The sequence below is a fragment of the Scylla paramamosain genome, chromosome 9, assembly GCF_035594125.1.
Source record: "Scylla paramamosain isolate STU-SP2022 chromosome 9, ASM3559412v1, whole genome shotgun sequence".
NCBI classification, from domain to species: domain Eukaryota; kingdom Metazoa; phylum Arthropoda; class Malacostraca; order Decapoda; family Portunidae; genus Scylla; species Scylla paramamosain.
Window position 1 is genome coordinate 7,632,501 of NC_087159.1, and position 13,416 is coordinate 7,645,916.

General features: G+C 37.4%; 1 protein-coding gene across 1 annotated transcript; it reads right to left on the minus strand.

Annotated features, from left to right (window-relative positions):
* Positions 1-6,146: 6,146 nt before the first annotated feature.
* LOC135103903 (glutamate receptor ionotropic, delta-1-like) lies at positions 6,147-13,416 on the minus strand. Its single transcript, XM_064010831.1, has 4 exons — positions 13,360-13,416; positions 12,355-12,455; positions 10,204-10,294; positions 6,147-6,341 (listed from the first exon to the last, which is right to left on the minus strand). Exons 1-4 carry the CDS (start codon positions 13,414-13,416, stop codon positions 6,171-6,173), a joined length of 420 nt encoding a protein of 139 aa, XP_063866901.1. The 3' UTR covers positions 6,147-6,170.

The window sequence follows — 13,416 nt, forward strand, 5'->3', positions numbered from 1 at the left end:
TCTCATAAAATGCGGTTGCGGATAGACTGCAGATGTTAAAATACCATCTCCTCACCCTTCCTACCTATAGTTATTCTCTCTACTTTCTCATGTACTCCCATCCTCCTTCAACCTTCCTCTCTATCGAACACATCCTGCTTCACCGTGTGGATTATCGGGAGGAGAGGCGACCCTTGGAAGCTTAGCGGGGCCGCAGCCTTCCGCTAGCGCAGACCACGCTTTTGGGTTTTGATGCACCCGAATGTGGTCGATACTCTGAGAGAGCTGTGATTTACATGTATATAATTATGTCGCATATATTATGCGCTATGTATATAAAACTGATAGAATGTGTAAATAAAAGTATGCAAGTGTGTATTCATTGTGGACTGCGTGATTTTTATATAAATGTGTTCCCCACTTATGGACAATTTACATAATACATAGTAATGCTACGTAGTCTCCCTACCTGTGCGCATGTGTGTTGCCTATCCCTCTTCCTTGCCCTGATAAAGGACAATAGTTTTGTGATAGGATTAGGAAACCCGTATGAATGAAGTGTGTGTGAAGGAATGGATGTGTATAATATATTGTATATGTTTAAAATAAATGAATAGATATATAGATAGATAAATAATTAATTAAAAAGTACAAAATACAGTAAAGAACGGAATAATATCAGATGAAATTAATTAAAATTAGATAATAAAAAAATTGGCCCACGCTAATGATAAAAAAATAATAACAAAGTGAAATACGGGACAAATATCAATTTATACATTGGTTGCATCAAATAACATAATAAATAATTACAAAATCAATTACATACAATTAGAATACCATGTAACAAATATGATAATTACCATATAAATTATATATTATTACACTACAACATAGTAAACAAAATTACTAAATAAATTTTTACACTACCTACATAACAGTAATCTGAAATTATGAGAGAAAGTAGCCTTTATAGAATCTACACAGGCTATATTCTCTTTCAAAATTTTGATAAACTTCATTCTTATACATCCGATTTATCATCTAGTGTTATGACCAATAAATGGAAAAAAGTTTGGTGAGCAGTGAAGGACCACATGCAGGATTTATCAGTTATCAGTTGAATCCAAGAATCTTTTAGAGGACAGGGTTTTCAGAGCCTTGTCTGTTCGTGTTATTAATAAATGATTATATATATACTTGTTACTCAAAGACTTTAATGGTATTGACATTTCTCAAGAAAAATACTGGATCTTAAATTGCATAGTCCTTAAATATACTATCTCTTCACCGAAACAAAGATTGCCGTGTGAATGTATCATAAACTCAAATGATTGATCTTTGCCCATCGGTCAGTTTTCGTGCAGAGAGAGAATAAGCTACGTTTGTGCGTAGTACATAAAATTAGAGCCTTTCCTCTACCTTTATATTAGAGTGATAAACCGACGCCTCCACGACATAACAGGGTATGTCTGTCTGTACCAGCTCCTCCACGGAATTGAAGGGAAGCTTAATGTGCGGCAAAATCAGCATGGCCTTGAGGTTAGAGCGGTAGATGGTGGCTAAGACGAAGGAGATGAGCAACCAAGTCCCAACCAGGATACGCAGGCGGACAGTACTTGGCTCTCGCCACCATGCTGATGGCGTAATTATAACTTGAGTCCACACATGATAAGAGTAAGGAAGGAAAGTACACAGAAAAAAAAAAAAAAAACGAACACACACACACACACACACACACACACATTGGAACCTCGGTTTTCGAACTTAATTAGTTCTTAAATGTCGTTCGGAATCTGAAACGTTTGAAAACCGAAACTACTTTACCCACAGTAATCAATGTAAAATAGATTAATCTGTTCTCAGACATCCGTCCACTACGTCTTAGCGAGTAATGATCAACGCTCCCACTGTTAAGATGGCTGCTCCACATCATCAAATTAGAAATTTTTAATTCAGAAAGGATGTATTGAATGAACTTAGTGACACAGAACTCATGAAAAGATATTGTTTAGACCATGCGGGCATTCTCTTTGACACCGATCAAGTGAGGGAAGCCTTACAGAGTAACACAGAGAGGAGCAGCCCACTCACCGCCAATATGGAGGTGATCATAACACTTAGACATCTTGCTGCTGGGAAAAGCTACTGGGAAAATACAGTTGTGCAATAGTGATGGTGTTGTGGATCATAGAGAGAGCCACAAGAGGCTCGGGATTACTCCTGAACTCCGAACCTTGCTTGCTTACATCGAAGTTCTTTAACGGGATCACATTTTGCTTATTTCAAAAGATTGAATTACTGTCTTACCCACTGTGTCTCTCCTCCAAATATATAAAAACGAAGGAAATATTTATAGAAACTATAAATTAGAAATAAATGGCAGCTTTTACTGCTGTAGTATTTGAAATCAAGTAAATTTGTTCGAAAACCGAATCATGATGCGGCAACCGAAGCAACAGCGAGTTAGAAATTTTGTTCGAAAACCGAAAAAAAACCCGAGTTAAAAAAGAGACGTTCGGTAACCGAGGTTCCACTCTCTCTCTCTCTCTCTCTCTCTCTCTCTCTCTCTCTCTCTCTCTCTCTCTCTCTCTCTCTCTCTCTCTCTCTCTCTCTCTCTCTCTCTCTCTCTCTCTCTCTCTCTCTCTCTGCAGTGGATATGAAACATTAGCCATGATGGTGACATGAAACCAGAGGAGGCACTTCAATTGATAAATACGGACGAGGCAAAAGTGGTTGACTGAAAATGTTTTTGTAGTTAATGGATGAGAGGAGATGTGTAAAAAATATAAATTATGAGTGATAGAGAAGGAGACCTAGAAGGACCGTCAATAATTATTTTAAGAAAGGAAGTTTCAACAGTGTTAATGAGGATGGAGGATGATGGGGGAAGATGGAGTAGCAACAGAGGTTCTCAAAGATCTTCAGAAAACAGGATATATGACAATGGCAATATTGCTAGTCATATGAAAAGGTGAATTTTTGTGCCAATACCAAAGAAAAGAGGGACTCGAGAATGCGAGAGATAGGACTGAGTCTTATGAGTCAACCGCCAAAAATAATATTAAGAAAATGTAGTGTCCGGTGCAATTAAGATATAGTAAAATAAATTTGAGAAGAACGTTTGGTAGGAAATGCCAAGTGAGACAAAGGTGCGTTATGTTGTAGCAACATTTTAGTTATATCTTTGGACCTACCGACAGAGAACGAGGCGGACACTTACTTTTTTTTTCATAACAGTTAGTTGGAAATTTTCATCTACTATTATCTTCATTATATCATATGGATGAATGATGTCTCATTATCTTTGACAATGCAAAAATAGATTAAAATTAAGGTTAATATGCAGAATAGCTGCTCCGCATAGAAAAGATACATGTCATCAGTGGTAATTTCAATGAGCGGTCGGCTTTAGTAGATTCACATTATTAACTCATGTTAAGCAGAGACCCAAGTCCAATGAAATGCGTTTTGTAGCGCTCCCTTCACACTGTCACAGAATGAGGCTTGAGACAACCATAAAACGCCGCAGAGCGTAGTTCCTATGCCTAATAATTCGTATCTGCGTCATAATTGTGGCTAATGCGTCCTATAGTTATTGTATTTTTATCCTGTCCTTGTTCTAAGCACCGTCTAGGGCACTACACTGTTATTCCGCGCGTATTTATCTGTCATGCAGGGCTGACGGATCTCCACGTAAGCCAGCCGCAAGGGTAAGGTTTTGATATCTATTACATACAAATTGTAGTTTTCTAAGAAGAAACGGCCAGGAGGGAGGCCCAGAGAAAAGTTCATGGATGGTTTTGTAAGGACAGGAGTGGGATTCAGTACTGTTGGTGTGCTGCAGATGTTGAGGGAGGGAAGGGAGTGGTCTTAAGTGGTTGCCATCGTCTTCTCTTCAGGGGTATGCCAAATGGGTAAGGTATGATGTTCTGTACTGTTTTACTAGACCTTGGCTGTAATATCTCGTTGCTAATTTAGTGTCTTACGATCTAAAATACTAACTGCCTACCAGGACCATTGCTTAAATATTGTCCTAGTTTGTGCGTTGCTGGTTAATTCTAGAATACTACGTGGAGCTTTTTTTTTTTTTTTGTAGTACGTGGTTAGATTTTGTTAGTAAATCTGACATTGTTTTGCGAAAATCTTAACCATTTTTTTGTGCAAGAAATTAATCATAAAACAGTTACAGTCCTTTAGTGACACTATTAGTGCTAGGTTTCATTAAGCGTTTTTGCCTATCTAAGCTTTCATATAACATGGACCTTTCAGCAGGTGACCATCTTTTCACCATATGAATCGGTATTGACTAGTTTCACTATGGTACTTCTGTTACACCACCAGATAAAATTACTTGGCATTAATTAGCATTCATTATGTTCTTTGAAGTTTTAATTATGCTCATCTTAAAAGTAATCTTCAGCGATAAACTTCAACTGTTTTGTTTCTTTTAGCTCTGGTGAAATTTTCATATTCAGATGTCATGCTGCTAGTGTTACCTGTGAACATTCATTTTCACTACCTTGTGCGAGGGGCGGGGCCACCGTCCATTGGCCCGCCGTCCACCACGGCTCTCGCAGGACGGCATGGTGTCCTTGACCACTGAGAAGTGAAGACGGTGTCAGTACCGTGGAATGTTGGCGAGAGGATATCTAACCATGCGACAAGTTTTCACGTCATTGCTATCTTAGGCAGCTCCATTCATTCGTATGTACCAATCAGTATATAGCATTATTTACTGTGTGACCGATGAAGAGTATGCTGAATACTATAGACAAATGAGTGGTGCTGTCTAGACACCAATGACGCATCGCAACATATATAGAATGTCACCACGTGGCTTAAAATTCGTTCCTACTTTATTTCAGTTGAAGAAAGCTAAGGGAGTAATTCAGTTGATTTACATGGCACAACAACAATAAGTTGTTTGTCCGTTTGATTTAAGCAAATCAGTTGATATGATCCATTTAGTTCAGCAAATTAACATGTTTAGAATATATATATATATATATATATATATATATATATATATATATATATATATATATATATATATATATATATATATATATATATATATATATATATATATATATATATATATATATATATATATATATATATATGTATATGGTAGAATGACTCATCAAGGGTCGCAAAGCAAATACATATCTAAAAAAGTTCCCTCCCGTCAGATGGGAGCCTCCTCCCTTTAGGAAGTTACTTTTTCCTATATTTACTGTTTTTTCTCCCTACATTCGAAGAATGTTCAGAAAACAAGAATACCAAATGAATGAGAAATTTGTACTCAATAATGTCATTTATATTGTATTTTGACGATAAACTATTAGTTTAAGAGTTTTGAACAAAATGTAAAGGTGAGATCCATTTTTTTTTTACAAATCGGTGAAAATGCGTCTCCTACTTTCAGGTTTATTTACGCAAAAAAAAAAAAAAAGAATAAATAAAATAGAAAAAAAAATATTCAAAGTAAAAAGACATTAGAAATGAACTTGTCCAGAATTCATATTTTATTTGTTTGGTTCCTTTACCTTTCATCCGTACGATGCACCACTTCAGATGCACTCTTCAGATGTTTTTCTGACCATTGAGGAGTCTTTCTGTTACACACACACACACACACACACACACACACACACACACACACACACACACACACACACACACACACACACACACACACACACACACACACATATATATATATATATATATATATATATATATATATATATATATATATATATATATATATATATATATATATATATATATATATATATATATATATATATATATATATATATATATATATATATATATAAACTTTTTTTTTTTCCCCTATTCGACATTTTTTCCTCTAATTTGCCTGGACAAATTTTTATGTTGCACCTGGCAGAGCGGTGGGAGGGTACCGTCTCAGTCACCTGCAGCAACAGCATCCCTGTCAACACCATCATCATCCCGAACAGCAGGGCAATCCACACCTGCGGCAAATCAGGTGTGCATGTTTCTTCTCATGTTTCTTCTCATCTCTTCTTCTTATTATTATTACTTTAATTAATTAATTGATTAATTAATTTTACTAAGCCACACAGCAAACATCTTTTATTGCATACTGTATATGAACTATATCCATTTCAGAGAAACTTTGATGAAATACAGCAGTCTCAGCACAGTACCTGAAACGCGAATGGTTTGATGAAGCCCGCCAAGTCTGAGCGCTCCTTGGGTTTTATGTAAATAAGCACTACGAGTTCGCTCAACAATGAAATACTCTGATCCACTATGGTACTTCTTGCTTCGTCGATTTGCACCGGTACGCCACTCATGTCCACCTCCTGCGGAACGAGGACGTGAAGCATAATTTCTCAGCCTGTGGATAGATCGTCAGCGTGCTTGTATGAGTAGTTGCCTCAAGATGTTACAAACTACACTGGATTTCATGTTAATACACTTAAGGACAGTTGATATATGAACAAGACTATCTGTTCTATGGCAAAAGCTCTGCAAAGATGAATAAGAATTAAGATTAATTGATTTGAGAAAGGGAAGGCACCGTAGCATCGCGGTTATATGGCATAAGAACTAGGAATACATTATTAATATCATTATTATTACTATTATTATTATTATTATTATTATTATTATTATTATTACTATTATTATTATTATTATCATTATCATTATTATCATTATTATTATTATTATTATTATTATTATGAAAATCCACGAAAGGGTGTCAAGGGGTTATTTAAGAAGTAAGATAGACCCAAGCAGACTGCCTTTCCCCATTAAGTAGATATGGATAAAAAAAAGAAGAAAACTCAATAAATGAATATCTAAATAAATAAATGATGATGGTGAGGATAATGAAATAATAATAAATAAATAAATAAAACAATTAGGGCAATGCTTAACACGAAAGCGTAAACAAGTGTTTAAATTTATCAAGGGTAATCTCTGACTCAGTTTCGTCAGGAAGTACTCTCCACACTTCAATCAGTATGGGAAAAAAGTGGTTGGTTGAAAAAAAAAAAAAAAAAAAAAGAAAGAAAAGGCGGGAAAACTGAAAATGGGGGAATACTGAAAATGATCCGGTGAAGTGTTGAGAAGACACTCTTGGAGAAAATGTGAACACCACCAACTTTTCCACGATGATGAAGTTGCATGTTGAAACTGGACCGTGAAAACTTCATTGTGCTAAAGGAGCGATAAAAAATCTTTAGATAGCAAATGATAGGTGGAGATAGTCGCCTGGGCCCGTAAACATAAAAACCCCTAAAAGACTTTTAAATTTACTCCCAACTGAAAGTAAATGGTAAAAGTGTATACAAGAAACTATAAAAGTTTTCTTAAGTCACTTTTAGCTAGCAGTAAAAGTAAAATCTAAACTCGCTATACGTGCTATGTTTAGCGCTTAAGAAAGACCTTAACTATTATGTTCTTGCACTTGAATGTCAAAACATTATACGAAAGTATTTAATGTTAATTTATATTTCACTTTTTTATAAAAAAAGAACCGGAGTATTGACATATTATATAAATTTAATTATGTACATGAGGCGCGTTCAGACTCGAACCCGCCCCGGGGATGTCAACACAACAATAGTGGGGGCAGCTTGGCCAAGCCAAGGAAAGAGAGAGGCAGCTCTGTCATGTTAATTGGATGACATACTAGTTTCTGCTTAGAGAAAAATGGTTGTCAAAATTCTGCTTATCCCTGCAAGCAGATGTGGGGATAGTTGAGTTAGACTGGAAGCAAGTAGTTTTATTAAATTCCACTAGCTCCCTACAACCCAGGTGAGAGATGAATTGGTTAGTTAAGTTGGGTTGAATTCAGAAGGATTTGTTAAATTGTGCTTACTCTTATCAAGGGGCTATGGAGTGTCTGGGTGAGGTTATTAAGCTGAATGCAGAAAGATAAGTTAAATTCCAATTACTTGGACTGTGTGGTGATGGATCAAGTTAGTTTGACAAACACACACACACACACACACACTTGCCAAAACACAATTCAAAATGGATTTTTGTGTCATGAGCTACAATTGCATTCTACAGCTAGCTTTATTTTATGCCTTATTCATAAATTCTGCCTCCTAATCTCTGGATGCAGTAATTCTTATATGTGTGACAGTGGGGAATACTGCAGCTTATACAACGTGTTTGTCTCATAATATTCATCAGAGAGAGAGAGAGAGAGAGAGAGAGAGAGAGAGAGAGAGAGAGAGAGAGAGAGAGAGAGAGAGAGAGAGGATATATCTGAAGATACTGTGTAGTGCTTGATCCTGAAGGGTGTAGGCTGATGGCTGCGTTGCACCGAGGTTATGGCCTTTATCTAATCTTACACCATACAGTGCGACTCCTTAGCGCGTTTCTCACAAGTTCTGTCACATATAGAATATCACCAAGGGCAGGTAAAACTCTCGATCACCTGAGCATCACTATACTCTCGTAGTTCGCCTCTCCTTTGCCGAAAATTGAAGTGTTGGGCTGTCATTCTGCCGCCTAAAAGTAAATTTAGGCGCTTAGAAGTACCCCCACCACTCCTAGCCGCTAGAACTCTTTTAGGTCTTAAAGCGATTATATATTAATTTTAAAGAACTTTTAGCAGTGAAAGTAAAACTGGTCACTAGAAGTACTTTTAGCCTGTTTAAAAAATGTTTATGTATACGGGCCACGGGGGCCGTGTTAACAAAGATTCTCAGAGTTCGTCTCAGCCTCCTGCTTAGACGTGCTTATTTCTTAAGCGGTCTGAAAGTTGTACTGCGATGAACTCTTGTAAGTCCCAGTATGAAATGGTGAAAGAGCAAAACAGTAAAATCTTATGATAGGATGTCCATATATATATATATATATATATATATATATATATATATATATATATATATATATATATATATATATATATATATATATATATATATATATATATATATATATATATATATATATATATATATATTTCTCGTATATATGATTTGCATGTACAACGCCTCTCGTTCCCCTTTTGTTTTTTATCACTCCATAGGTGGTGTCACGCGCGTCCCGTCTGTCAGCGGCTGGCCTCTGGGCCGTTAAGGTTTAATCTATACTCGGCAGATATACTTGGGAGATATTTTACATAGTGTCTGCTGTTATCCCTGGATTTGGACATTACCACATGTGTTAGCTCAATCCCCTACCACAATCTTATATTTCTCAATTTTGAGTTAATAGTGCGATCTTTTTAAATTTTATGGATTAAATAAAAAAAAAGAAATGTCATCGATTTTGTAAGGATATAAGCGCAGAAATTTGTGTTTATAAATAAGCAAATTAGATCCCTCGCAAGGAGAGTGTATTTTCTCAGTTTTTACGTCCTTGAGCCAGCGTTGCCCCACCACTCCCACTCAGCAGCACTGCCTTTCCTGTCCTTTTTCTTTAGTATGGAGGAGATGATGACCCCTAAGGCCGAAAAAAAAAAAAAAAACAATAAAGGAAGCCCAGCTGGACCGATGGTGAGACTTTCCTACCTCGTCCAGTCAGTATATGAGGAAAGATGTAACCTGAAGGGCTTCACTCATTCAGTGGCAAAAAAAAAAAAAAAAAAAAAGCTGCATTGGGCTCTATTAAGACACGCCAACATCAGGACACATGAAGGTCCAAGGTCATTGCTGCAGAGCTGCATTTCCCATTGGTTAAATAGAACTGTAATTATTACTTTAATTACTAGCGTCAGTGAATCACTCCTTCCTGGGGGTCTCTAAGGCATCTCCCGCCAAAGGTGTCACAAATAACACTCCTGCAGTTTTATTCTATATATGTCCAACAGTTCAGAGTCACTCAGGTCATCGAAAACATCCTTACGGGGCTGATAATTCTTGAGGTGGCGGGCTCGGGCTCGACGGTCGGCCATCTTTGATTGGTTAACTTAGTCTTAGCGTAACTCTTAAAGTTAAGCAGAATCCAGACCTGTCTTAAATTTAAGACCTAGACTAAGCACAACTTGGGAAGTTACGCGCAACTCTAAGCTTAAGAGTTGGGCTGAGTCAAACCTCTACAGTTAAGAATCTTTGTTAATACGGCCCCTGACACTTATTTTATTTATTTGTTATTTTCTAGGTTATAATAACATTGTCACCTGACACTTTTTAGATTATGATATAATTACTTTGGGCAACTGCTCATATACTCTGTGTCTATCTAATGAATGAAACTTACTCTGGAAGCTAACTGGGCCATCATTCCAAGCCACGAGCCGTTCTCCAGCCTGGTCCCGTAAGTCTTGCTGGGCGGCACTACGATTTCAAAGCTGTCAGGGACGGACATGAAAACACGACTGAAACTTGACTACATGATGATGAAAGCATTGGTAGTTTTATCCATCAGATAACAACCAAGTAATATATAGAAGAGCTTTATTAAATCCATATAACCATTCATGAAAACTTGATATATTTTCGCGCCAATATTTTTGGTTGACTTAATGCGTAGAATAAAACGTTATTCATTTGAATAGGAACTTTTCAAGAATTCTCATGCTCCAACACTGAAAGATAAATGTGAAAAAAGAACAGAAAATAATTAACTTTGAATAATAGAATTCCATCTACGTAAGTGCGAGGTCCGTATATTTTACGAATTGTCTTGAGAGAATAGATGGTGGCAAGGCAAGAACACAGAGTGGCGGACTCTGTGGATTGATAAGTGGAAACTGAGCAATTCTTTCATGGCCAAGGCGAACAAAGTAATTGTTAGGGAGAGGTAATTTTCGTGTAACGGCGCAGTAGAAGTAACTTTGAGAGCAGTCGTGGAGTAAAACAAGAAAAGTAGGACTGTTCTATTCTGCGAGACACTGAAGGTACTTACACACCATAAAGATGAAAATATTGTTATCTCTGTAAAGATTTTGAAACGCTTCTTGGACGGAATTTTGTCTATAGTTTTATGAAGAACTAGCATATACTTAAAGGTTGAAAATTTTGCTGGTTATGCACCATTACAATTTCACTGTAGATTAAAAAGAGATGAAGTTGTAAAATTCCATCCACAAAGAAAGAAGCGAAAGCTATGTTGATGGTTGTCCCGGAAGTAGACAGGAGGAAAGATGAGTTTATCAATGAATCTAAGAAAATATTAGACCTGTCTCAAAGATGATTAGGAATATAAACAAAGGCTGTTGTACACCGCCAACAGACAGCAATATTGGCACATGATCTCGAGGAAGATTTTGGTATACATTGAATTCTAGAAGTGAAATTTCTGAATAGAGAACGGGTCGGGCTTCTTCTGATGCAAAAAATAAATAATTAGGGATGTCTTATATCAGGGGTTCCCAACCTGGGGGTACATGTACCCCCAGTGGTACATTTGCACTTTTCAAGGGGTACATTGGATCTCAGAGAATAACCACTATTGCACAAAACATGGTGTTGTAATCTGCAGTTAGATTGCACATTGCCTTTTGTTTTCTAGTTTTCTTATGTTGGTAAGCAAAACTTTTATTTAAATTATATCAAGAGTAGGGTGAATAACATTTGGTTTTCACTATTATGGAACTTCCCTTGGCCGCAATCTGAACTAGGCCTGAAAAGATCAGGTACGGGGGATGTGTGTAGTATCGACTTGAGACTGGCAGGCGCCACCAGCATTAGTCACTCAGTTCTCTTCTAATCTAGCTATATTATAGTGAAGGTGTGATGACGTTACTCGTCACCAGCACTGTTGTCATAGCTTTGTTGCAAAGAAAAAAAAAATCCGAAATTAATAATAATAATAAAAAAAAAAAAAGAAAAAAAAGTCATATCAGTATCAGGCTTGTGTCCAAGTTGGTACATATACATAAGTGCACAATGTCATGTACTTGTATGTTACTTGTTCTCCGCTTACTTGAACATTTTGCAAGTACTTTCGAGTACAGTACAACTTGAAAATGTAAAAGTAAATTGTGGTGTTTGACGAGCAGTATGGGTGGAAGTGACGTAAGAGCAAATTAACAAAGATGTGTCCTTTAGGAGGCCAGGTGTGTTAGGGTGGTGACATAGAGATCATGTGAGGTCTAGTGTTAATCCTATTATTAATAAGCTATTAGATGTAAATGTAAGGGATGAGACACATCTATCATGATACTCCCTCGACGGCCAGTGGCAGTGAAACTGACAATTCTATTTTATTTTTTGTCCTTAATTTAATTAGGGGTACATGGGAACCTATAGAAATGTACAAGGGGTACAGAGGAACAGAAAGGTAGGGAACCCCTGTCTTATACACTAGTGTTAGAAAGACGTTTACAATCTAGTGTGCTAATCTGAAGTCACATATTTCCAGTAGGACACTTCGGTTGCGATAAGAGGCAAGGTGAAAGGCACTCACCATCTTTCCATCTTCTCTGCGATGATGACAAGAAGGGGCAGAATCGGACCACTGATTGTAAAATTGTCGGAGGTTCCTCGGAGATGCAGCAACCCAATCCACTGCATCGTGTGGGAATAAAGAAAACAGTCACTCATAAGCTGCAAGTGTCAACAGCTCTTGTTTGCTGACCGCACAAATGAGGTCGCATGTTTACACCTGACACTTCCACACGCCCGTTTCCGATGGGATTAGGAAAGACATGCCTGAGTGTGTGGAACATTGTTGCTAAGGTTAAGTGTTGCCAATGAGTGATATAACCAAAGGAAAGTGCGAACACTGGAACTTCTATCACACGCATGATGAGTAGCTCAGGGTTCCTCTTCACCCACGTGAGACCTGAGTCGATCTAAGCCAACGTTTCTTGATCAGGGGTGCCTGCACCCTGAGAGAGTGTTGAGATTAATTTTAGGGGGTGCTGGGAAATGCGGTATATATGGTGTTCCTTGCAAGGGACGTAAAAACATCAAAGGAATCCTTTTTAAAAAGTGTTTTTACTTGACAAACTTTAACCCCATTTTCAACTGTGCCAACTCTAACCAGATATTAGGCAGAGATGGGGAGTTGGAGTGCCTTCACTTGACTACAAGGCTGCCGAGATCGGAAAACGCGGGCCAATGATTAGGCTGCGTTAGTACGAAAACCCATAAGCTGACTTAACATCCCCGTCCCTTGCCCACAAGTCAAGTAATGTCTGTCAATAGTAAAAAGACATTAACCTGAGCAGGACTCCAACGCACTACTAGAGTCACTCGAGCGCTTTCGCTGTAGTCAGACGCCGCCAGCCCTTAGCTGGATGGAGTTAAGCCTGTGCGCACAATTCTGTTTATTGAATCTTAAACAAAAAAGCTTCAAATTATATTTTTATATTATTCGAGAATATACAGTGAATATTTCCATTAACACTTGCTAGTATTCTTGTAACAAGAAGGGATATGGATGTTGCTGTGGAGTGTTGTTACTTACGTTAACGATAGCCACCCGCAAACATGGAGCAGCTACCACTGGACCACCCAGAATCAT